The 23,845-nt window shown below is 60.8% G+C and overlaps 1 protein-coding gene across 6 annotated transcripts in view; it reads right to left on the reverse strand.

Moving 5' to 3' along the window:
* Window positions 1-23,845, reverse strand: part of LOC308063894 (semaphorin-3D-like) — a 28,837-nt gene that overhangs the window by 1,196 nt on the left and 3,796 nt on the right. Inside the window, exons 2-17 of one of the 6 annotated variants that reach the window (XM_080387502.1) lie at window positions 11,445-11,646; window positions 5,904-6,045; window positions 5,111-5,173; window positions 4,735-4,854; window positions 4,293-4,395; window positions 3,707-3,835; window positions 3,238-3,383; window positions 2,892-3,006; window positions 2,658-2,727; window positions 2,166-2,310; window positions 1,859-2,081; window positions 1,650-1,738; window positions 1,142-1,183; window positions 717-874; window positions 424-488; window positions 44-174 (exon numbers count right to left, since the gene is read on the reverse strand). In XM_080387502.1, coding sequence (XP_080243628.1) covers window positions 44-174; window positions 424-488; window positions 717-874; window positions 1,142-1,183; window positions 1,650-1,738; window positions 1,859-2,081; window positions 2,166-2,310; window positions 2,658-2,727; window positions 2,892-3,006; window positions 3,238-3,383; window positions 3,707-3,835; window positions 4,293-4,395; window positions 4,735-4,854; window positions 5,111-5,173; window positions 5,904-6,045; window positions 11,445-11,646 — 1,943 coding nt within the window. Of the gene's footprint in view, window positions 1-43; window positions 175-423; window positions 489-716; window positions 875-1,141; window positions 1,184-1,649; window positions 2,082-2,165; window positions 2,311-2,657; window positions 2,728-2,891; window positions 3,007-3,237; window positions 3,384-3,706; window positions 3,836-4,292; window positions 4,396-4,734; window positions 4,855-5,110; window positions 5,174-5,903; window positions 6,065-7,915; window positions 8,145-11,444; window positions 23,694-23,845 lie in introns of those variants that run through there. The other 5 variants (XM_080387506.1, XM_080387505.1, XM_080387501.1 and 2 more) reach the window with 5 other exon arrangements.

Consider the following 23,845-nt stretch of genomic DNA (forward strand, 5'->3'; position numbering starts at 1 on the left):
GAGCCACCCCTGTGCCTCGTCCCCACCACCCTGTCCCCTGTACCTCGCTCAGGCCTGTCTCCTCGCCGTGCTGCACCAGCCACCTGACGGTTGTCTGTGGGGAGCGTGTCAGGCACTCAAGGAAGGTTGAGTTCTTCTCCACCCCAAAAACCAGCTTCTCCACAGCAGCAGTCCCTGTGCAGGGGATGGGACAGGGGAAGGGGTGAGTACCCTACGTGGGAGCTGAGCTGTGTGACAGGTGGGGAGGGAGGGCAGCATGGAGCATCCAGCACATGGTGGGTGGCACAGGGTCTGCAGTGGACGGTGCTGGTGGGCACTGGTTTCCCAGCACCATGCCGTGTGCCCTGCTGGGCATTGCTGGCCCCCGAGCAGAGCTGGCCACCAGCACCGGGGCTGCTCGGAGGGGCTAGGGCTGGCGCTCACCCTCCGTGGTGTCCTGGCACTGGCTGAGCGGGTCAGACTTCAGCACGTCCTGGCAGCGGGCACGCCTGGGGGAGAGCAGACAGGGCTGTGGGGTGGCGTCTGTCCCGCGCTCTGGGACCCCTCCGTGGCAGAGCAGCCAGGGAGAAGGGGGACCGGGAGGGCTGGGGGACAGGCAGGCAGGGTGGCGGTGGGGGTGGGCTGGCAGATGAAGCTCCAGGGCTGGCAGCTTTCCTTTCCCTGCTCCGTCATCCCTTTGCAGTGAGACAGCTGGGCTGGCCCGGATGGGCACTCACCTCTTCTCGGTGAGCAGGTGTGGGGCGCAGGTCTTGCTGTCCCAGGTGCAGTAGGGGTCCCTGGCCAGGCAGCAGTCGGTGCAGGTTTTGCCGTAGAGCTCGCAGCGGTACAGGGCGAGCTGGAGCAGTCCGTGGGTGCTGCTCACAAACAGCTCCTGCTGCTTGGGCAAACAGCGGCGGTCAGCACCCACGGCTGGAGGCTGGGGACAGCCAGGACACAGAGCTGCCCTGTCCTGGGGTGGGGGCACTGGGAGACAGGGGGAGTGCGGGGCAGAGCCTGCCCCCCATACACGGCCCCGGCAGGATCCCGTTCCCTAAATGTGCAAGCCCTGGGGCCAAGGGACCTGAGGAGAGGGGCTGGGGCCAGCTGCCCCCTGTGCCCTGTCCCTTAGCTGCTTTAGGAAGAAACAGGAGGGAGGACTCACCCGCTTCGGTGATAATTTCATGTCCAGGATGGGAGAAGGCACCTGGAGGGGAAGGAGAGGGTGCTGCAGCCATGTCGGTCCCTCCTGGGTGCCCCAGCCTGCTAGTGGGGCTGGGACCCCGAGGGTTGCAAGATGCCAGGTCCCGATTCAGGTCCCTGGTTCCAGCTCCACCTGCTCCATCCAAGCAGCCTGGGCTGGCCCTGCTCAGCAGACGTGCTTTCAGACTGGGGCTCAGCCCTCCCATTTTAGTTCAGGCTCCTGTGTACTACCCCCATCCCCCCTAGGGACTGGATGGGGAGCTGGGAGATGACATGGCTCCAGTCCCCCTGGCTCCCCTTCATGCCAACAGCATTGCCCGGCCAGGGCAGGTGGGAGGCGGCAGCAGGGAGGTGAGGGACCTCCCTGACAGAGGCCAGTGACTTGCTGCAGGAGCTCGCAGGGAGGATACCACAGGGTGAGGGGAGACTGCGTGGTGCAGCCACTGCGGTCCAGCCCTGGCCTCCGGTACCTTAGTGACGCTGATCTCCTCCAGGCTGATCACCTCGGGGCCACGGCTTATCCCACCGGCCAGCCCCACCTTCAGGACTTTACCTTCATCTGTGAATGCAGCGGGAGAAGGAGCTGTCAGGGCCAGGAGCCACCTGAGCCGGCAGGACCGGTGTGCCATGCAAGCTGCCCCATGGTGACAGCATCCACAGAGCTGGGGTGAGTTCCCACCTGTGCCGAGGAAGAGCACGTCGTAGTGCTGGCTCTCCATCTCCAGCCGGTGCACCAGCAGCCGCCGCAGCCGGTAGGGCACGTTAGCCCTCACCAGTACGGGCTGGCGGCCCTGCGGGTACACAGGCTCCCACATCAGCTGGTGGGTGCGCATGAAGCTGACCACCTCGTCAGGGAAATCCTTGGTGGACTGCAGGAGCGGGTCGTACGTCTCACTGGGGCACTGCGTGGCAATGCAGGGACTGCATGAGGGCCAGGCCCGGCCAGGTCATCCCACTGCCTCGCACCCCGCTTCCCAGTCCCTTACCGTGCCAGGACGGGGATAGGGGACGCGGCCCTTGTATTCTACCCAGCGGTAGTCGAATCCCTCCTTATGTGCAAAGGGGCCACTGAAGGCAGCTCTCACAGCAGCCATGGAGTAGACACAGACGGCAGAGCCGCTGAAGACACCGCTGCGGGGGAGCACAGGGCTGTCAGCATCCATGCTGCTCCATGGGGACCAGATGTGTGCACGCCCATGCCCCTGAGCCCACGCTGTCCCCTGCCAGCCCCAGAGTTGTGCGCAGCACCCAGGGGGTGACAGGAATCCCTCTGGCACAACCAGTCCAGCCTGGGGGACCACTGGCTGTTAGGCAGATGGGCTGGTGAACCAGCAGCAGGGAAAGCAGAGCGCTGGCCAGTGGCCTTCCTCTGCCAGCTGGGTGCTGGTCCTGCCCTGTTCCCCCACCGGGGCTCCTCATGGAGCAGCACTAGTGAGGGGCTGGACGGGCTGGATTGCCCTAACCAGAGCCCTGCTCACCTGGAGACCGTAAAGAGTCCAAAGACGAGGGGATTCTGAGGGTCCCGGGTGCGCAGGAGGAAAACATCCTCTGTAAACAGAGGGGTGGAGGTGAGGCACCCAAGAGCTGGAGTACCGGTCAGGGGATGCAGGCAGGCATCCTCAGTCCCACACCCACCTCCCTGGGCTGGACTGGAAGGAGCAGCCATGGCAGAGCGGCGTTGCTCCTGGCTGCAGACTGGGCTGTGCACTTACCGAGCTGGTCAAAGTGGGTCTCGGTGCCCTGGGGCCCGGGGATGGAGCACACCAGGCGAGCCTTGAGGAATGTGCTCCAGCGGTTAATGAGGCTGCGCTTCCCTCCGACATCATTCTGCCAGGCACCAAGAGCCAGGCTCAGTCCAACCCTCCCCCACCGAGGCACACTCCTCCATCCCCACAGCAGGACAGCCCCAGCCCTGAGCCCTCTGCTCCATGGTATGTGTGCAGTGACACCTTCACATCCTGCTGTTGGCTCCTGCTTGGGGTGCCCCTTGGCCCAGAGGAGGTAAAAGCCCACCCGGTGGGACACCCAGCCATGGCATGCTGGCCTTTGGTGACTGACCTTGCAGACCCGGGCCACCCTGGCATGGATGTGCCGCCTCTCCCACTGCCCAGCTTCCATGGCTGTTTCGCGGAAGAAGATGTAGACCTTGTCATCATGGGGGTTGTAGGTGTCGGGGATGGCGTAGGCACCAACAAACGCTGGCTCTGCAGGGGGAAGAAGCGGCGCAATGTGTCCCTGTGCCCTGATCTGACCCTATTGTAGGGTCCTTGAAAGCCCTCGGGAGCAGTGTGAGATGCTGAGGGTACGCAGGGTGCGCCAGGGAGCCCCTGCAGCTCAGAAGGCCCATCCCTGGTGCTCAGGCTGCAGAGTACGTGCTGGGGCACAGGTCCCACTAGCTGCTTCATCAGTGCTTGCCCCCAGAGAGGAAAAGGGGGGCAGACCACTGAGCTCTGGGCTCAGTGCTGGCCCCAGCCTCTCCCCAGCAGGCAGGAGAGCCCCCTGCACCCCACAGCTCCCCTGCTCTTACCGTGTAGCCAGTGGTCCTGGTTCTGCTCCGTCCGAATGTAGCTCTGCTCCGCCCCATGGACCCAGGTCCGGAAGAAGGCAGCGCTGCTGCCCATGAAGTCACTGGAGGTGCCAGAATACAGCTCCCCATCTGCGGGGTCAGAGGGGGTGCCACTGCCAGGGGTACCCTGGCAGGACTCCCCTGCGTCCTCAGAGGCTCGGGGAGAGTAGAGGTGGCACAGCTTGGCTGGGAGCCTCCTCTAGACCTGTGACCCAGCACAGCTTCTAGCCCCAAACCCGCCTAGCCCTTCCACGGCTCTGCTACAAGGCGGGGGGGCTGATGGCACCACACACCCCCACGTGCATGCCGCTCGACCTACACCCTGCATTTGGGAATCTGTGCAGGACCCGTGATGCTGGGGTGAGCCAGGCCAGGACCGGGCTCTGTGGGATGGCTCCTCTCACTTGCCCATGCTCGGGCACCAGCCCAGGACCGCAGCCACATACAGCGGAGCAGGGTGCAGGCACGGCTACCAGCACCTCCCAGCACAGACCATTCCCAGCGCTCCCACCCCCCAGCATCGCCTCTGCTTCCCACTCCCTCTTACCGATGAGGAGCCCTGTGAAGGGCTCATGGGGGCTGTATGGGCACCGTCCTCGCCCTGATTCCAAGGAGTGGGTCACCAACCACATGGGGGGAGCCCCAGGACCCTGCCAGAGCCAAAGGGGACATGTGAGCCTGGGGCAGGCTGGAAACAAGCTGGGCATGTAGAGAAGAGTGGGAAGGAGGCTGGTGTGCTTGGCTCTGCAATAAGCAGGTCCCTCGAGGGGGCTGCCAGTGCCCGGTCCCATCCCCGTGGGGCACCACGGCACTGCCAAGCTGGGGCTGCCTCTCGCCATACACAGCAAGGCCATGCGGGTGTTAAGGACCGCACCAGGCTGGCTGGCCACCCTCCCCAGGCTCCAGGGCTCCCTCTCCCCCCCACTCACTGTGGGGGGTCACTCCCCACCTTCTGCAGTGGGGACGTGGCTGCCCAGGGTGTCCCTCACCTTGCCCCTGGCTCCCAGCTGGATGAAGGCGCAGACGGGCTGGTAGGAGCCGGTTCCGCAGGCAAACACGTGGCTCCGGTTGAAGGGCTGGAGGAGGCGGATGAAGTTGGCACACTCTGTCTGCTCAAGGGGAGATGTTTGTCAGGGGACTGAGCCCAGGCCTGGGCACCTGTCCCCAGCCCCATGGCTGGTCTGCTTGGGATGCGGGAGCCTGGCCAGATCCTGCCTTGGCTGCTGGCAAGCTGAGCTCAACTCTGGCTGGCTCAACACCCTCATCTCAGGCAGACCTCAAGGCTCCCTGTCGGGGTGATGTGGGTGTTTAATATCCATGATGAGCTGCAAAAGGCCGTGGGCAGGGGCTGCCAGCCCTGCTTACCTCCACGTTCTTCCCCGCCAGCTGGCAATGCTCAACCTGCTCCCTGGAGGCTGGCCAGAAAATCTGCAACACAAAGACCCCATCGATGCAACCCCTGCTTTCCTCACCTGCCTGGCTCCCGCCCGCACCGGTGGGAATGGGCTTGGCCGAAAGGCGCTGCCAGGCTCAGGCACACAGTGAGGATGTGGGGCTGCTCTGCAATGGGTCTGACACCCCCTCGGGCCCCAGCGCCGGGCCAAGCTCAAGCAGGCAGCCCGCCAAATAGGCTCAGAGTGACTGTGGCCTGGGGACAGAGCCGGGGTGGGCCATGGCACGCCCAGTGGGTGGGCAGGCTCTCCTGGATCCCAGCCCGTGGGAACGCCAGGCTGCAGCGCCTTAATGGGCTTTTCTTTTGTTGGGCTTGATCTGCGCACCCTGCCAGCAGGATGTCTTGGGATGACATTAGCAGACTCGCCGCTGGAGTTGCTGTGGCTCTTGCAGCAGGGACAAGGTGTGATAGCAGGGCTCTGGGCACTGCCCTTCCACCCTGGGTCCACCCAGGTCCCCTCTCCTGGCCAAGCCACCCTGGCCCTCCCTGGCGTTGGCCTGTCCCAGCAGGGCTCAACGCTGCCAGGCACAGGTTGACCCCAGTGATTGAGACATCCTGATGTAAATGTGTCCCCGGTGACATTAGAACAGTGCTGCTGAGAGCACATGCACCTCCACACCCCAGCATGGGAATGAGGAGCGGCTCCCGCGCAGGAAGAGGCCAGTCTGGCCAGGATCACACCCACACCCTCCTCCCCGCACTGACCTTCTCAGGCTCTCTGCTGGGATGGTCCAGGTGGAGCAGGAAGATGTGGTTTTTTGCTCCCACCATCAGCCAGGCCCTGTCTTCATCCACCAAGAGGGCTTGGAAATCCAACCCGTTCCCTGAGGCCAGCAGCAGGCGAGAGCTGTTGGATTTCAGCAAATCTGAAGAGCACAAGGTGGGAGAAAGAGAAACCCACCCACGAATGACACAACAGGCAGCCAAAGGCCCCGTGCTCCCCCTCCCAGGGACAGCTTTGGCTACCCACCCCTTCCCAAGAGAACACAACCTTCCTGCCACTGCCGGCGCAGAAAAAGCGCTGCCCTCAGTGCCCCAAAGCTCACGGTGAAGCCTCCCGTGGGCCTTCCCGGCGGCGCCCATACAGAGGAGAAGACCTGCCGCCCTGGCCTGGCCGGGCTGTCGGCAGGGTGCGGGGCAGCCCAGGGTGCTCAGCCTCTGGCCGGCCTCGCAGAGCCACTCCTGGAGCCCAGAGCCTGAAGCTGCGGGGAGAGGGCTGAGGACGGAGGGACTGGCTGTACACCCAGTGTGTTCTCCCTGGGATTCTCGAGAGAGTTTGCACACACGAAGTTCTGGCTATTCGCTGGGGCAAAGCATCCCGCAGGGGAAGGCCGTACAGAGAGAGCAGCCGCAGCCTGGCCAGACACCGCTCCCCTCTGCGCTCCCCCGAGCCTTCTGGTCTGGCAGCGGCTGCTGGGCCTGACCCCGGCACAAGGACGGGCAGGTGGCTGGGCGTACTGGGACAGGTGGATGCATGGGTGATCGTCCCTGGCCTAAGCAGCTTGTAAGAAAAGTCCCCTGCTGTAGAGGAATGAAGCTGGGTTAATTAACAATGTCCAGCTGTGGGCTGGCTTCAGGGGGGTGGGCTGGCTGATGGGGATAAGGTGCAGCTGTGGCTGGTTCCTGCTAAGGAGTCAAATAGCTCTAAGGGCCGTATGGAAGGGGAGCAGCCAATGAAGGGGGACCTGGAAGAAGCAGAGGGAGTGAGTGAGTGAGTGAGTGAGTGAGTGAGTGAGTGAGTGAGTGAGTGCCCACCCTGGATGGAGGAGAGACAAGAAGCAGAGGCACTGGCCTGAGGAGTATGAAGAAACAGCGCAGACAGTAGATGAACTGTTGAAACCCTGTGGGGGATTGATGGCCGTGCTGGGGCAAGGTGTTGGGAACTACTTATTGAAGTTTATCTGGGATGGAATGGTAAAAGCCTTGTTGCAGCCGGCCAGTTTTGACAGTGCTGTGACACTCCGCTGTGTCCCTGGTGCAGCCCCGACCCTGCACCCACCGCCCCATGTTTCCCACCGTGTCCTCAGAGACAGCCCAAACCCCGTGTTAGACTGGGTCAGGAAAAGGGGCTTTTAAGAGTATCCCTTTGGCGCTGCCGGAGGGAAGAGTGAGGGGGAAAGCGTGCCACGGACCCAGGGCGCTCTGGGGAGCGGAGGCAGGGCAGCGGGAAAGGCTCTGCTCTTCAGGCTGTAGCTCCTCCTGTGCAGAAGCCCAGGGGTGGCTCGCATGGCCCCTCCAGCACAGTTGTGGACATATGAGTGTGCAAGAGGGACAATAAGCTCTTGTCTCTTGGTTAACCACTCCTGAAACCTCCCAGGGCTCACATAGCTCCGTGATGTGCAGTGCCAAGTTTGGGGGCCAGCTGCCAGGGTGAGCATCCCCAGCACCGTGCACAGGTCACGGCAGCTGCCACCCCAGCCAGTGCCTGCTCCCAGGGACCAAGGCAGGGAGATCAGCGCTGAGGTGGCTCTTAGAGCTTCCAGAAATCAGAACACATCAGTTTCCTCTTTAGAAGTGGTGGGATCCAGCAAGGGACAGTGTGAAGGCTGGCTGTGCTGGCGAGGCTGCTCTTGGCTTTGGTGCTGTGCAGGGAAAGGGCGAAACCGGGGCTCTGGGAAGAGGAGATGGAGACAGGCGGCTGCTGGATGGGGGCTGGGGGGAAGTGGAGTGTGACTGGAAACCCGGGGCAACCTGTAAAGTCCTGGCTGAGAGATTACCCAGAGTCATGTCGGTTGGAGCAGTGTGTCAGGGACGGAGGGAGGGGAGCTGTCAAGGGGAGCAGGTGCTGGCTGGCTGGGACCGCAGGGGTACATGTGGCCCCGGGCACAGGTGGGATATACGTGGGCACAGGCATGGCTCCATCCGAAGGGGACCGGCTGACCCGGGAGGTTGCGTCTCTCTTCCTTCCACCCTGTTTCCAGGGCAGAGGGGACGTGGGGCCAATGCCTGTGGGATGGAAATGCAATTGACGTCCGCTTGTCCCTGTGGGGGAAGGACCTGCTGGGCCCCAGGCAGCAGGCAGGGATCCCTGCCCACATCCGCACGCCGCAGCCAGGCTCGCTCCCAGCTAGCGTTTCCTTCTCTCCTTCCTCCGGGGCCACAGATCCAGTTACTGTGGGACGCAAATGCTGCTCTGCCAGGTGCCACTTCCAGCTGTGCTGGGGAGCTCCTGGCCCTCTTCCTGCTCCCACAGAAGCTGTGCATAGAGTCACCTCACTCCCCCCTACCCCTGGGTGCCCAAGGGCTATCTGGGTGCTGTGGATGTGGAGAAGCAGATTTCCAAGCCTTTCCCACCAGCTGAATGGCATTAACAACGGAATTCCTGTCCCTGCCTGCAGGCCGTTGTTGTCACTGCTGTGTGCCCAGCGGGCTGCTGTGCATCATCCACCCTCCAGTGTCTGCCAGCGCTCCTGGGACCTGCCTGATCCAGGGGAAAATGTCAGGCAGGGCACTGGGCAGTTGGGCTGGGGTCAGGGGGAAGGTCAAACATTCATCTGGTACATAGGTATAATTAATCGGAGTGGGGACAAAACTGGTCCCAGGGAATGTCACCTGCTGGCCACCCTCTGACCTGCCCCAGCCTCATCCGAAGCCAAGGTCAGGCAGGATGACAGAGGTGCTCTCCCTGCTGCTGTGGACCCGGCAATGACTCACTGCCCTGCACTCCCACCTCTGGCAGGATGAATGACCGTGAGGGGCTGAGCCTGACACTGTGGCACAGTTATGCTCCTTCACCAAGGACGTCAGGTGCTGTGGATCCCAACCCCATACACAGGAAGCTACTGCGCACAAACACCTCTTCTAGCCCTCGGTCCAGCTACATGCACAAGGCGTTTGATTCAAACCCTGATCCTTGAGGCGGGGAACTGGGCACTCTGCAGCAGCTGCACGGTGGCTAAACCAGCGGATGAGCCCAGAGAAACATCCTTTTCTTTGTGTTTATTATCTCCCAAGGCCACGGTGTTTATTGTTGGGACCACTGTAACCGCTTTGTCCCATCCATCACCTCCGCCTGCCCCTTAGCTACAGCATCCTCAGCACACGGCGACCCTGGGCTTCCTGGGGTCAGAGCCCGGCTGTGCCGGCGGGCTGTCCTCTCCCCTTCCCCCAGCCCTCAGGCAGAGCTGACCATGGAGGAGATCCCTGAAGCCCAGGGGAAGCTTGGCACTAAATCAGGCTCCAGCCCCTCACTGCCTTTGGCTGATAAGGGACGTGCCAGCGCTGCTTTTGGTGCTGATAACCAGGGACCCACCAGCCTCCTGCGCTGCTGAGCACTTGCTGCATGGTGATGGCTTCTGGGTCCTGCCCAGCTGGGCTGGCTGCAGATCAAAGGATGGCAGGAGACCCATTTGCCAAGCCCTAGCTGTGCCTGCGCGGGATTATGACAGTAAAAGGAGCTGGGAGGCGTGCTGTGGCTTCGCTGCAGAGCTGCACTGCTGTATGGCCTGAGAAAAAAGAGAGGCTCAGCGCTGGGCAGCGGTGGGGCTGACCCAGCCTGACCCAGGCCAGCCACAGGCTGCCGCTCTCGCGGCCGTGATTGCCAGCACGCTATTACAAACCGTCTCCTCGGCAGGGTGGGAGCCACCGCTGTTGTTCCTGGCCCTGTGCCTCATGCCCTGTCCTTCCTTTGCTCTCCCAGCCTTCGGTGCTGTCATTTCCTTGTCTCGAGCCTGCTTGCATCTTCTCCCCCTGCCCCGCCAAGGGGTCTGCCTGCCTCCCCCATGCTGGGATCTGAAGGCAAGGCTGATCCTGTAGATGGACTCTCAAAGGCCTCCTTTTATTCTTTTTTTCTTCTAGGGGTTTTTAACCTAAACATCTCAAAGCATTGTGTCCTTGAACCTGCCCAGTGCTGTCCATGAGTCACATCCCTTGCCATTGTTCGCCTTGTCCTTTGAGCCCTCCTGATGCTGGGAGCTTCCTCTTCTGCCTCTGCCCAAGACTTCAGACTTGAAGGTTTTTGGCATGTGTGGCCCCAGGACACTGTGGGGCTTTGAAGTCAGCAGTGCCTCTGTGCTCCTGCTGCACCAGCAATCCTGCTCTGCCTCCTCCGGCTCCGAGGCAAGACAGACCCTGCGCTGTGTTTCCCAGCTGGGCTATCAGTGGGACCATCTTCCAGCAGGGTTATCCTGCATCCCTGGGAGGTCCAGCCCTCTCCAGCCACAAGCTGGGGACATCTTCCACCTTGCTAGCTGTCCCTGGCCAGAGAGCAGCCTCTCAGGGTGATGGAGCAGCCCAAGAGGATGGCCCCAGAGCTTTGAGTGCCATGCCTGTGGGAAAGTTGCACTGTCACCTCCCAGATGTGGTGAGGAGCTAGTTGAGCCCTGCTGACCACCACGTCCAGGGCAGCTCCGGGGACGTGCTGAGCTGCCTGTCCTTCAGAGCAGCTTGGTCTTTTTCATGTAGGAGACACCAAAATCAGGTAAACTGGCCGAGTCCATGCCGCAGGTCCATGGCAGGGTGACCCATTGCCAGGCTAGCAGGGCTCTATTCCAACTGCTCATGTCGTTCCCCTTCAGAGACCCTTTCCCTACAGACTCCCCTTTTGCACTTCTCTGGTGGGCTGTGTACTGTGTTCCCTGTCAGTTTGCTCTTGCTACGTCTTCAGATCACCAAAAGCAGGCTCCCTTTGCATCAGGCACAAGAAGAGCAAACTGTGCCTCCCCTGAGGAACTCCTAATCTAAACAGGCAAGACAGATGCAGGGGGGGAAGGGTAAAGCGCAGCAGGGTAATGATCTGCAGCGTGGATCAGTCCCTGCTCTGGAGGAAGGAAGGGGTGAAGGCAGGAGGGCTGGGCTGGGGCAAGACTGTGGGGGGAGGCAGGGGAAGGGGCTGGCAGCACTGCCTGGGGCTGTGTCCCCACTGCACTGTAAGCACGAAGGCAGGGGACATTCCCCTGGGGTTGCCCGGTCCAGCTCTAGCCCAGAACATACTGTAAGATGCCCAGAGCCAGTCTGAGTGGGAGACATCCCTTTTGGTCCCAGTGCTGCGCTGGACCAGGGTGAGATGTTCCCTCTCAGGCTCCTTCTCCGATGCCAGCAGCGCCGATGCAGCACCCTCAAGGGCTGTGCATCCCTGGAACATCCCGAGGGCCAAACACATGGAGACATTGCAGCCACAGCCGTGGGGCTACTGCCTGCCTCCCCCGAGCCCTGGCCACCCCTTCACTCCCTGCCTGCAGGATGCTCTCCCAACCCTCCCAAGCAAGGTGCAGACCCTAAGGAAATCTGCCTGGGTGGCCCCCTTACCTTTGTAGGCGAGGCGAAGGCGCGGGGCATGCTGCTTCCATGCCTGGCTGCTGCCCGGCTGCTGCAGGAGCAGGCAGAGGAGTGCAGCGAGGGGCAGGCTGTGGCGGGGGGGCGCATGCATTCTGGTGCTCAGCAGTGGGGAAGGGGCAGCTCACCCTCACAGCACCATTGTCCAGCGCCGAGATGCTGCCTTTGCCACCAGCTGCAAGCAGAGAAGGAGGAAGGTTGCACTGTGGCCAGCTGCATGCGGGTCAGGACCCCGGTCCCAACAGCCGCTGGCTGGGAAGGGTGCTCGAGGGACGAGGGGTGATGGCTCCGTCCCTGAGAAGATGTCAGGCCAGCTGCCTGGCAGAGAGGAGCCACCAAGAGCAAGTGTCCAGCCCCCTGCACACCCACAGCGCTGCAGAACGAGCTGGGGCTGTGGTGCAGCCTGTGGCAGGGCAAGGTCAGTGCCACAGTGAGCGCCGCACGGGACAGGGTGACAAAGCACAGGCTGGGCACCCTGCGGCACCCGCCGCGAGTGCCTCGTCGGTGTTTATCTGGGCAGAGCACCTGCAGGCTGCCGGGTGGCCGGGGCCCACCCTCCCGGGGAGCGCAGGCTTGGGGGGAGACAAGGTTCGTCTTCAGGAGCTCACGCAGCCTGAACTGGCCGGGCTGGGAGGAAAAGCAGGGGGCTAAGGAGGCTGTCCTTGCAGCCTCAGCCAGTCATCAATGGTTCTGGTAGGGTGAGGAGGATTTCTGAACATCTCCCTTGCTGTGAGCCATGCCTGTCCCCACTGGGACACCCTGTACCCTCCACCTCTGGGAGCTGGCAAAACAGCTGGTGCGCACAGGGCCAGTTTGGGTACTGGGAAAGGCTGCTGTGGCTGGGAGACCTGCTCATGGCTGTCCCGGCCATCCCCCGGGGGGCTCCAGCACGTTTCATGTCCAGGGACTTCAGAAGACCAGCTATTACAGCCTGCCTAGGGGAGGGGTGCGGCGTGATGTCGGCATGCCTACAGCACGTGGTACCCGGGAGCGCTTGGATCTGAGCATTGTGGAAGTGACTGACGTGAGGGAAGAGGCGAGGAGTGCCTGGGGAGTAGTACACCCTCCAACAGATCCCAGAGCTTGGGCATCCCTGCTAAGTATCTGCTCAGACCTCAGTGCTTGGCCAGACCCTGGTGAGAGAACCCTGATCTTCATCTTATCTCAGCTTGGGGTTAAATCTTGTCCATTTCACTGAAGGGGGAATTAATGTTTTGGAGCGCTGTCTATAAACGCCACTTTCGTGATCCCTTCAGCATCAGCTGCAGCTGTGTGCACACACAATACATCGCTCTGGCCAGTAGCTCTGCAAATTGCCCGCTCACCACAGACCTCTCCAAGGCCACCGGCATCCGTTGGCTCTGGGATGCTGCAGGCTGGAAGGACTGTCTTACATTCATCCCCCCTCAGAGATGTACAGGGTTTCACCGCCTCATCCACCAGCTCCCACACTTCCCGCAGGGAGCGGGGCCGGCCTGACAATTAGTTCAGGCAATTTGGATGTTTTTTCCCCATTTATAAATGTGCCAGTCCCTAAATGGCAGCTCTGACTCCCCCTCTTCCTGCATATTAGGTCCTTCCAGTCACATTGCTGGAAGAATTAAATGAGCTTTTTGGCTCATTCCTGGCCAGAGGCTCTTGGCACAAGGAGCGGGGGGTTTCTGCCGTCCCGGTGAAGGGCTGTAGGAGGGACAGTGCAGCCGAGCCTTTCCCACTGCCTTGGTCTCTGTCTTCCACAAGAAGAAGCGCTCAGCTCTCCTCAGGGAGGAGGTTTGGGGCTTGCGGAATTGGGGTTTCTCTCCTTCCTGGCAGACAGGGAGCGAGCAGCAGCCCGTGGCCAGCAGCCCCGCAGCACAGCTCCTCTTCTGCCTGCTCCCTGCCCTCAGCACTGCCTTGCTCTTGCTCTGGCCAGCACAACCTGCTGCTGCTGCCGAGCCTTCTCCCATCCCAGGAGACCTGGCACCACCCTGGGACCTGGATGTGACCTCAGGATGGTGTCTGTGCCATTTTTTGTCTCTGTAGTTTGGAGCTGCTTTCTCAACTCATCTACCCCTTTCCTGGGCAGACTTTTCAGCAGATCTGCCTAGGGGGAAAAAAATCACAAACATGATGGGTTTAGCTAGGTTGAAATTACTCAGTGCTCGACAGATTGGTTGCGGAGGGGGAGGTTCCCAGGTAGGAACCCCACCAGCCACACCGGGCACCCACTAGCAGCGCTGCCCTTGCTTCCCCAAGCGCCTTCCCAGCAGGCAGAGATGGCGAGTGGCTTTCCTGCGCTGGGGATGCTCCCAGACCTGTCCTGCGGACTCACAGCCATGCCCTGAATGAGCACTGCTATCCGGAGGTCATCGCAAGGACTTGGCGGGGATTTGTTTCTCTTTGGCAATGCACATTGTGTTGCTGGAGGACTTGGGAAAACACTGGCCTCTAATTGCAGCTTTCTATAAATGAAGCAGGGCCTGTGCTAGGCTTAGGTTTGGGCTAAGACAGCCCTGGGAGGAACCTTTCATGACCCAGAGCTCCAGAGGATGCCAGGGTGGGTTGGGATTCTGCGGATGGCAGGCAGGGCACTGCTCCTGCCTCCAGGACACGCTCATGCATGGCTGCGGGGTGAGGTTTAGGGATGCTCCGCATGCCTGCAGTGGGGCTGGGGCAGGCGTGCGCACTCCCATGTGCAGCTCGGCCACATCAGCACTTTGTCTCCTTGCCCTGGGGATGCCAAAGGCAGGTTTGATGGTGGCAGAAGCTGCAGCCACACACAAGAGGAACCCAGAGCCCTGGGAGAGCTGGGTTCAGGGTCAGAAAAGGTAAGGACCTTGCTGGAGGGGCTTGCAGGGGACAAGGCAAGAAAAAAAACTGTCAGAGGGTAACTTCCAGTAAGAAAGGCTTCCCCATATGTCACTCTTTCACCGAGACTTCGAGGTTCCCCCCTTGCTGTGCCCAGGCAGCAGTGAGGGACTCAGCTTGTCCATCTCCTGACACACAGCTAAAATCCCCGCAGCAGCTCTGCGGCCCGGCTGTGCCCGCAGCCCCTGGCACAGGGGCATCCCTCGCTGTGCCAGCCAGAGCGGGGACACCGGGGGAGCACGCGGTGGGGCCACAGCCCTGCCTGTCAACCTCTGCCCAAGTCTGCCCAGAGGTGAAGAGCTCAGCAGAGGCAGCGTTTACACTGGGAGGGGGAGCACGGGTGTCTCGTGGATGGAAACAAGCTGCGGATGATGAATCCAGGGTTAAATTAAACACTCCCGACAGCTTTAAATAATCAACTGTCCGGAGCTGCAAGTATTTCCATCTCAGTTTGGAGAGGGAAGTGCTGATGAGGGCAGGCTGCTGGGCGAGGGAACGCCTGGGGGTTAAGGTTTCATACTCCGGGCACAGCAGGACCTGAGGGGGAGGACATGGGTGACAGCAGCCCTGTGCCAGGGGCTGGCAGTCACCAGGAGGACCTTGGTGTTGGTGGTGGCACGGCTGGTGCCATCGCGGTGCTGGTTCTATGCCAGCAGTCCACCAGATGCCCTGGTCCCGGTGGTCGCCCCATGCCCTCCCCTCCACCGGTGACCTGCAGAAGTCCAACAGCCTTAAGGCTCTGGGCTGCCAGCTCGGGCCACTGTTCCGTGGCATGGAGCTGAATTTTTCCTTTGGAGACAAAGACCTCTGGAAGGGCCTGCAGAGATGGAGCAGCACAGGGAAGAGACAAATCCCTCTTGTTTGAGACATGCGGGTGTGGGAGGGAATTGTTTATCCGTGAAAGCACCAATTTCCTCCTGACAATGCCTATTTGCTGTGTGAATAGTGTAAAACAGCCCAAATTTCAGAGGGGGAAGGGCCCCCGCGGTGGATTTATCAGGCTATGGATTATCTCCCGAGGACAAGCCTGCTGAACCCGAGCCCTCAGCCACCCTGGGCACCACGCGCAGCCCCCGTGCGCCTCCCTGCCCAGCGCAGCCCGCCATGTGCTGCCCGCCATGTGCTGCGCTGCTTTCACAGGCCCCGATTGTGTCCCAGCTAATCCCCACACACCATTTGCAGCCTAGTGCCTTCTTCAGTTACACTGCGGGGTGGCTGAGCGCGGGCAGCGGGGGAATGCTGGTCCCCAGCAGCTGGGGGACCTCAGGGGAGAGGAGCGGGGAGGGGGAGAGGGGCCGCACCCCATGTCAACATTCAACCGCAGTGACCCTCGCCACGGGGGAATAGAAACGTTGCGCTGTGAGAGGGGAGAGCCTCATGGAGCTGAGACCCCCTCCATGGGGCTGGTGCTGCCCGAGGCTGCCAAGCACCCAAGACCTGGCTTCCAGACCCCAGCCCCGCTCTCCTGAGCCTGTCCCGCTGCCCCCAGCAGAAGCCCTGGGGGTGCGTGGTCCCCTCTCCACCACTTTGAGAAGCTGAGAGAAAGGACCTTCACCCCGGCAAAGAAACTGAGGGGCAAAGCCAGGTCCTGCAGACAGGACAGCTGCACACCGCACCCTGCGCAGGACCAGGTGTGCGGGGAGTGTGCACAGCTGGAGCTGCAGGACGTGCGCCTTGGCATGCACCTCTGCCCACCACTGTCCCTCTTCCTAACGCACTGCCTGCCCCCCTTCCTGCCCATGCAGGCACTGAAACTCTCCCTGCTCAGGCCAGGGCCCCGGTTGTTCCTCTCCATCCTACGCAGGATGATGGATGCCCTGGCAGCTGCAGGGAGAGGCAGCTGTTGTCCTTCTCAAACCAGGAGGACAAAGCCACCAGGGTGGGCGCTTGGCTCCCTCCCTCCTTCTCCTGGAGCTGCCTGGCTGGGGCAGGAGCAGCACCAGGGAAGCCTGTAGTGCTGAGCTGCTTGTGGAAGGGGGATGCGCTGCTCCTGCAGCCTGACACCAGACCTGGGACCACAAAACGCAGCGTTGGAGCCCAGGTGGCATCGGGGCACCATGGTGCGCCCTGTGAAATGGCAGGATTTCAGCGAATCCCTCAGTAACACAAGTCACACGTGCCTACACAGAGCCCTGACGATCAAGGGGGAGCCAGTTTTGGAGGGTCTGAAGCGAGGAACTGTTGAGCAGCAGCAGAAGGCTGAGGTTGCTCAAGCTTCACCCGCATTCCTCTGCCACCACGCGACAAGGCTGGCCAGCAGGCTGCCTTCCAGCCGGGACATCTCCCGACAGCCTCCTATGCTCCCGCCTCCTGAGATTAAAGCCCGTGGTTGCAATTATCCCCAGACCATCCTTCCTTGCCAACCACCACTGCTGAAGCGTGCCAGGCGCCGCAAGCAGGGGGGACGGGTCCCAGTGCTGCCGGGACACCGCGCCCTCGGCACGTCCCCCTGCCAGGCAGCGGGGCTCCTCACGAATGGGCACCGGCTGATAACGGCGATGGGGCAGGGACAGCCCTGTGGCCTGGGTGGTGTCAGGGGACCTCACTGCCTGTGCTGACCCCACCGAGCATGAGCACTTTCCCCCCTTACTTCCTTTTTCTGTGTGCCGATGTGTAAACATTGCCGGACCCTCAGCCCCGGCATGCCACACGAAGCGCCCGCCTGCTGCGCTGCAGCACGAGCAGGGACCTTCGGCGCTGCAGCTGGCTTGCCCCCTCCCCGCGGCGCTGCCAAAGTGAGTCCATCCCGGGTGGTGGGTCCCGCCGGCACCGTGGCCCCCGCCGAGCCCTCCGCGCAGCAGCCTGGAGGGTGGGAGCGTGCCTGTGGGGGGGTAGGGCCGTATGTCGGGAGGGGCAGGGACAGCATCTCCTCCGGCAGTGCTGGTCTCCCTGAAGTTTCAGCAGCTTAAGGCACACTGCGGTTGGGACCACGTCCTTTAAAAGCGAATGGGGAACTACCAAGCCCAAGCCCAGCCAGGATATTAACTGTTTATGAAGGGATAAGGAGCTGGCTTCACTGAACGTCCTGCTAATCCCGTTCTCAGGGGGCCGCTGGCTCAGCCCCTACCTTTCCCTTGCTGCTGGGAGAGGTGAAGCCTGCTCTGGCTTGGCTCTCGGGCATCAGGCCAGGGAGGTGGCCCAGCAGCTGGCCTTGCCTCACTGCACGGTGATGGGCTGGATTGGCTTGTGCTTTCAGCCAGTGGCTCCTGAAGGGCTTTTCGGTGTTCTGACTCTGCCGCTTGAGCCAAGTAGTGCCAGCCAAGTAACCTCCGCCATTCCTCTTTCTAATTAATCCCAAGGGCATCCAGCAGCAGGCAGGTAGCGGGCCCAATGTGCAGAGAAAATCAGATGGAGATGCAGTGCAATTGCACCTTGCAAGTCTCCTCTCACCGAAAATGCTACCAGAGTACCGGCAGCTTCCAGTGCCACCGGACCACTGAGTCCAGGCAAATACACCTCAGGGAAAGCCTAGGGACTTCCTGGGGCCCTGCGCACCCTCCAGCTCTCTCCTTGCCATACCTGCACCGCACTTGCCCACCTCTTCACAGCTGTTGTGCCTGCACCCCGGCACAGAGCAGTGCCAAGTGCTGCTGCCAAGTCCCAGCCCAGGCGGGTGGCTGCGGGATGCTGCCCAGCCCAGGGCTCCCAGAGCGGCCAAACCACCGCAGGCCGGCAGCTGGCAGTGGCACAGAGGCAAATTTGGAGGGAGACAGCTGGGCTCCTCTCCAGGCAAAGTGGAGGGTCAAGGAGGTGAGACAAGTGCGGAGCAAGCGTGTCTCGCGCTGGGCAGCAGGCGCACAGCTCCCCTCAGCCCAGCCAGGACTGACTCAGTGTATTCAACTCCAGACTAACTTGTGTTAAACCCTGGACTGACTTGGCATATTGAACTCCCAACCTTCCTCCTAATGCAATTGAGAAGCTTAAAATTCTTTCACATTTGGGAGGGGTCTTGCCACCCGCTGGCATTGTGCTGGAGCAGAAGTACCCAAATAAGGTAGCGCAGAGCCTGCGCTCTGCCCGCCCACCGCGCCGGCCCCCCAAAGCCCCGGGGTCCCCAGGGGCAGCGCCACATTCCTCGGAGCCATTTATACCGCGGTGCTGCGCCGGCTGACACCCACCCTTGTCACCTGTCCGCCACATGGCCTGACATTCAATACAGCCCTCGGGAGGCTCGGGGAGCTCTGCCCTGCTCAGGAGCCCTTTTCTGGGCTTCAGATTTTCCAGGCTGGATCTGGGTGAATCACGCGTGTGCTAAAACCCGGCAGGGGCTCCCCGGCCAGGAGTTTAGAGGAGACCCTAGCCGGGACAGGTTTGCTAATGCTTCTGGCCCCAGGCTGGCTGAAAAGCCTCGGCCAGGGAGAGGAGCTGGATGACACCAGGGTTTTCATACAGAGCTTACCAGCTCTGGGCCACCAGCTGCAGCCAGGCAGGCTCAGCCATCACCAAGCGTCACGGGCTCTGGTCCTTCGGTACCCCCTGGGAAAGAAGTGGTGGGTTTGGTCAGGGTGCTGGTGGGCACAACCTAACAGCCTCGGGGGCCTCTCTGAAGCACCCGGCAGAGAGCCAGGGCTGGGGACAGCTCCCTCCCTAGAGGTGTCTCATGAGACAACCAGCCCTGGGGAGCGCAGAAGCACCCCCACTCCCTGGACAGGCAGGCTACAGCCTTTCCCAGCACTCCCAAGCCAGAGCCCACCTCTACCTTAAGCTGCCAAGGCATTTTGCAACAAAGCTGCACAATTCATAACACACATTTTCTTCATTCACAGTGGGATTACTGCTTCCCACCTCCAGACCTATCGGGCAGGGATGCTCAGCACCTCTCAAAGAGCTGTTGGCTTCGCCACGTTCCCCCAGCTGTAACCCCAGGGCCATTCCAGCAGGAGCTGGCTGTGAAGCACCTGCTCCGCAGCTCAGTGACCCCGACCATCCGTTCCACCACTGCCAGCAGCCAGCAGCACGGCTGCCGGCCGCACTCCCAGGGCCTCTCGCTGTCCCAGCCGGGGCCGCCCGCCTCCCCTGACACTTGAAAGCTCCACAGTGTTTTCTTTTCATCAACGGGAGCCCTGCTTTCTGCTCTCCCCAGCCTGCTCCGCTAATTGGAACAGGCTGGGCAAGCGTGGGGGGCTTTGCTGGAGAAAGTATTTTAATGAGGAGGGAGGGTGCCTGCACTGTTATCTGCTGCTTCTCAGAGCGTCTTGGCTGGGCTCCTTGGTAATTACAGCCTGGATTGCTGGGTAAACTCTCTGGCTTGCAAGCCTCGGACCCCTGCAGAGCACCATGCTCCGGCAGCCTCCTCTGCGGGCTGCCCTTTGCTCTGGCATGCTGCGCAGGGAGCCGGAGCCACAGCTTTGCCTGTCAGTGAGCTCCCGAGCGGCTGAGCACCCTTGTGTCCCCACCTCAGCAGCTCCGCTACAGCAAAGGGAGCTGTCTGGAGCAAGACTGCAGCTTCTGTGCAGGGTATTTCCTAGGATCAATGACCAGCAGAGACACTGTAGATGGATGTTGGGCCGTTCACCCCAGCTGGCTGCTCATTCATCCTTCCCCAGGAGACACCAGGTCAGCGCCAGGCTAGGCTGAAGATGAAGGCACATCTGTCAGGGGTTGAGGCAGGTCAGGTGGCTGCCGTAGCTTTTGTGTGAGGGAAACCGGGGTGACTGCTGGCAGCAGCACGCTCTAAGGCAGATGGCTCCCCTTGCTGCAGTCATTTAACTGGCCAGCCAAAACAGAGATAACTCAGCCCAGTGGATGGTCACAAGCAGAGGCACCTCCTCACAGCACAGCCCCCTGTGCCAGTATCCCCAGCTGGCCAGTCCAGCCCAGGAGCAGCCACCACCATGCAGCACACCCAAGTGCTGCTCCCGGGACACATCCTTCCTGTCCAACGCCTATTTCATGTGAAGGCCCCTCAGTCCTCCACGTACTCATCTGCACAGCATCCCGCTGTGGAAGGCCACTGTGGCTGCCGTTATTCCAGTGTGGAGCTGAGGCACAGATGGACCAAGTGACCTGCCTGTGGCCAAACGGGAACCATAGCAGGACAGGGATTGACCACAAGTGTCCCATCTCCCTCCAAATAATACTTTATCCTCCTACAGCACAGAGCAGCTCAGCACGAAGCCCGACTCCATCACTGCCCGTGCATGAGCCAGCGTGTCGCTCCAGCACACGGTGGCAGAGCTGCCAGCACCCGCCTGCGTGGGAGCGTGCACTGTGGGAAGACCAGCTTTTCTCAGTGGACAATGGACAGATTGAAACCGAAAGCTTTTCCCCCCACCCCGTGGTCTCCTCCTGGAAAACGGGGAAATAAACCTGGACTCAACGGTGGGAGAAGCAGAGTAGCTCCTGCACACAATAAATGGCAGCTCGCCAGCGTGCTAGACAAGAACAATAAGCCCACATGGCCGTGTGCTTGTGAATGGCATTGTTTTAGGGAAAGCGTATCCTGGGCAGGCTCCCAAGTCAACTGGGGGTGATGTTGGCAACAATTGCGCTCCATGCCGTGCCATCCCGCTGGCGGAGCTGGGCGGTGCTAGCCTGGAGCATGCGTGTGGCATGCCTGCAGGTACAGTGGAGCCGGGCATGGATCAGGGGGCACATGGGGTCACTGAGTGTGGAGACGGCAGAGCCCAAATATCCTACAGTGTCCACACTGGGGAATAATAAAGGCTTATTTTTTGCTGGGAATATGGAGTGCTCTCTCCTGGGTACCATGAAATCACTCGTTCCTTGGCATCTAGCTACAAGCAGGCGCTGGGGTTTTATGCTGTGATTGGGGATAATCTAGTTTTCAGGGAGGCAGAATGACTTGGACCCCTGCCCTGTGAGCCCAGCCCTACAACCTTACACTGGTCGTTTTGCCATTCTGTGCTTCAGTTCCCCCAGGAAAAAAGAATCGGAGAGGGTGCAGCCCGCTCCTGTAAGCGGGGCAGAAGTGAGAAATAGGTGGGGAGGTGACAGGCAGCTCGCAGGGACCAGGGAGAACCAAGGCTGGAGACCCAGTCCAGAACAGGTAACACCATTTTCACTCTTTCCCACTGCAGCCCACCTTCTGCAGGAGCTCCTTGCCAACCCCAGCTGGGTGGAGGGGGGTCTCCTGAGCAGGGCTCCTCAAAGAGGGTGGGTGAGGCTGGGTCTGTCCCCCCATTCCCCATCCAAAAGCCATTCCAAGCTGCCCCTTGGGCCAGGAGGTTACTCAGCTAACTGATTTCTATGTCTGCCTTTGCTTTCAACAGCAGTTTTTTAACTGCATGAGCGAGTGCCTGTAGAGACCTAATTACCCCGCGCTCTCAAAGCCGCCTCTCCCTGTAATCCCAGCTGGAGGGCGGATAGACCAAACTTGGAGCAAGAGGCAGCACTGAGAGACCAGGAGCCAAGGTTTACAATAAATCTTCATCCTTGCTGTAAACAGCTCCTAAGAGGGTGTCACAGGAGCACAGCAGAGAGCGAGGCAGCCAGAAACCCTCACCAGCAGGAACATCTGCCAGCCCTGCTGGCTCAAGGGCTCGGTTTGGCAAAGAGCATCGTTAGCAGCGAGTCCTGCCGAGGACCCAGGCTTGGCTCCCGCTCCCTCTGCTTGAGTTTGGTGCTGCTGGATGCCGCTGCCTGGCAGCCCCACAGCCTGGCATCACCTCTTATTGAGCCGGACGTGATGGCTTGGACCATGGCAACCCGTCTGCATCCTCCACGCATAAGCACATTGGTATTTGGGAGAACAACTCACATCCTTGGGGGTTTCCTGTTTAATTCTCAACCTAAGGAACCAGAGCAAATGATCCCTGTCTTGCACCCTTGTGGAATTCAGTGAGATTAGATTAGGGATGAATTCTTCCCATATTTCTTATAGAGCTGATATCTCTGCCCTGGCTTTCAGATTGACTTCCCTATCCCCAGCTCATAAATCACAAGGGTGGATTTGTCTCTGTTGTTTTCAATACCGTTAACTCTGCAGGAGAAATCTGTATGTTCTAGCAACCCATCATGTCAAGTCAGTGACCCATCAGGGCTGCCAGACCCCCTTCCCTTTGAAGGCTGTGCAAGGAGCGGCTGGCAGAAAATTGGGACACGCTCCGCTTGGCAAAGAGAAAGCTCCCCATGGCTTGTGCATGGGTCGCGTGGCCAGCATGTGTGTGGGGTAGCTGCAACTCTGTGACCAGATCTTCTAGAGCACTTTCCCCTCCTCTCCTGTGCACACAGCTGCATCAAAAACTGCTGGTTCCCAGCTTAGCAGAAATTTCACACCAGTGCCCGGCAGCCAGATTAATGCAGTGGGTCCTTATGGGCAATAAAGTGCTCGGCTAAATGCAGCCATGGCAGCAACCTGGGGCTCAGGGCTTACCAAAGCGCAGCTGCAGCTGCCCGTGCAATGCCTCCTGATGATTCCCTGTGGACAGTGCATCCCTTGGCCAGGCTGCCGCGCACTTACGCCAGAGGCAGTCTTATTTCAAGGACAGGAAGAAAAAACTCTCTTTGTCTTAATTTAATTTCATCAAGTGCTTTGGTTTGTTTTTTTTCTAGACACAAGCACTGAGGCTTCTCCCTCCCACGCTCAACCTGAATGTCACAACCCATCGCACTGAAACCTGCCCTGGTTACTTTCAAGCCGCTCGAGGGATGTAAGGTGCCCGGCTCCGGCTATCTGCACCCAGGCTCTGCGATGCTTCCAAGTAGAAGGAACCTTACTTAAAGGACTCCTTTGGAGAGCACCCAGCATTTTCCACGCTTTGTTTCTTTTCTGCCTGCTATACTGTACGGCCTGAGGTTTCGGAGGGCTGAGGCATTGCAGAGAGGGGGGTTGAAGAAGCACAGTTGCTCTGTCCTGACAGATTTCATGAAGCCCAAGCAGAGGACAATTCCCTGATGGACCAGGGAGGCTATCTTTTCTCCTCAGATCAAGGCTGTCACAACCTCTTGGAGGCAAAAGATTGATTTTTACTTGGGGGTGTGTGGGAAATCCGACAGAGCTCTCCTTGAGCAGTGAGGAGCCCCCAGCACGGGCTGGGCGTTCAGTGATGATCCACCCAAAATGAGATTTGGGTCTGTTAAACCACCTCGGCCAAGCAGAGCAGCAGGTTCAAGAAGCCCCAGTAGAACCAGCTCTGGGGAGTGAGAGCCCTGCCACAGCAGCAACACAACAAAACCCCTGGGAGCCCAGTTCAGGCATTGCTAGATGGGACCAGAAAGGTCATTGCACAAACTTCCTATTGCACCCGCGGCAAAGCGAGTGGCAGGCTCGGCTCCGCGCGCCTGGGAGCGGGGACGGAGTGGGACAGAGCGGAACGGAGCGGGATGGAGGGGGACAGAGGGGACGGAGGGGGACGGAGCGGGATGGAGGGGACGGAGCGGGACGGAGCGGGATGGAGCGGGATGGAGCGGGATGGAGCGGGACGGAGCGGGACGGGGCGGGATGGAGCGGGATGGAGCGGGATGGAGCGGGATGGAGCGGGACGGAGCGGGATGGAGCGGGATGGAGCGGGACGGAGCGGGCGGCTGCGGGGCAGCTGCGTGTCCCACCGCCCCACCGAGCCCCC

The sequence above is a fragment of the Falco punctatus genome, assembly GCF_963210335.1.
Source record: "Falco punctatus genome assembly, chromosome: 4".
NCBI lineage: Eukaryota > Metazoa > Chordata > Aves > Falconiformes > Falconidae > Falco > Falco punctatus.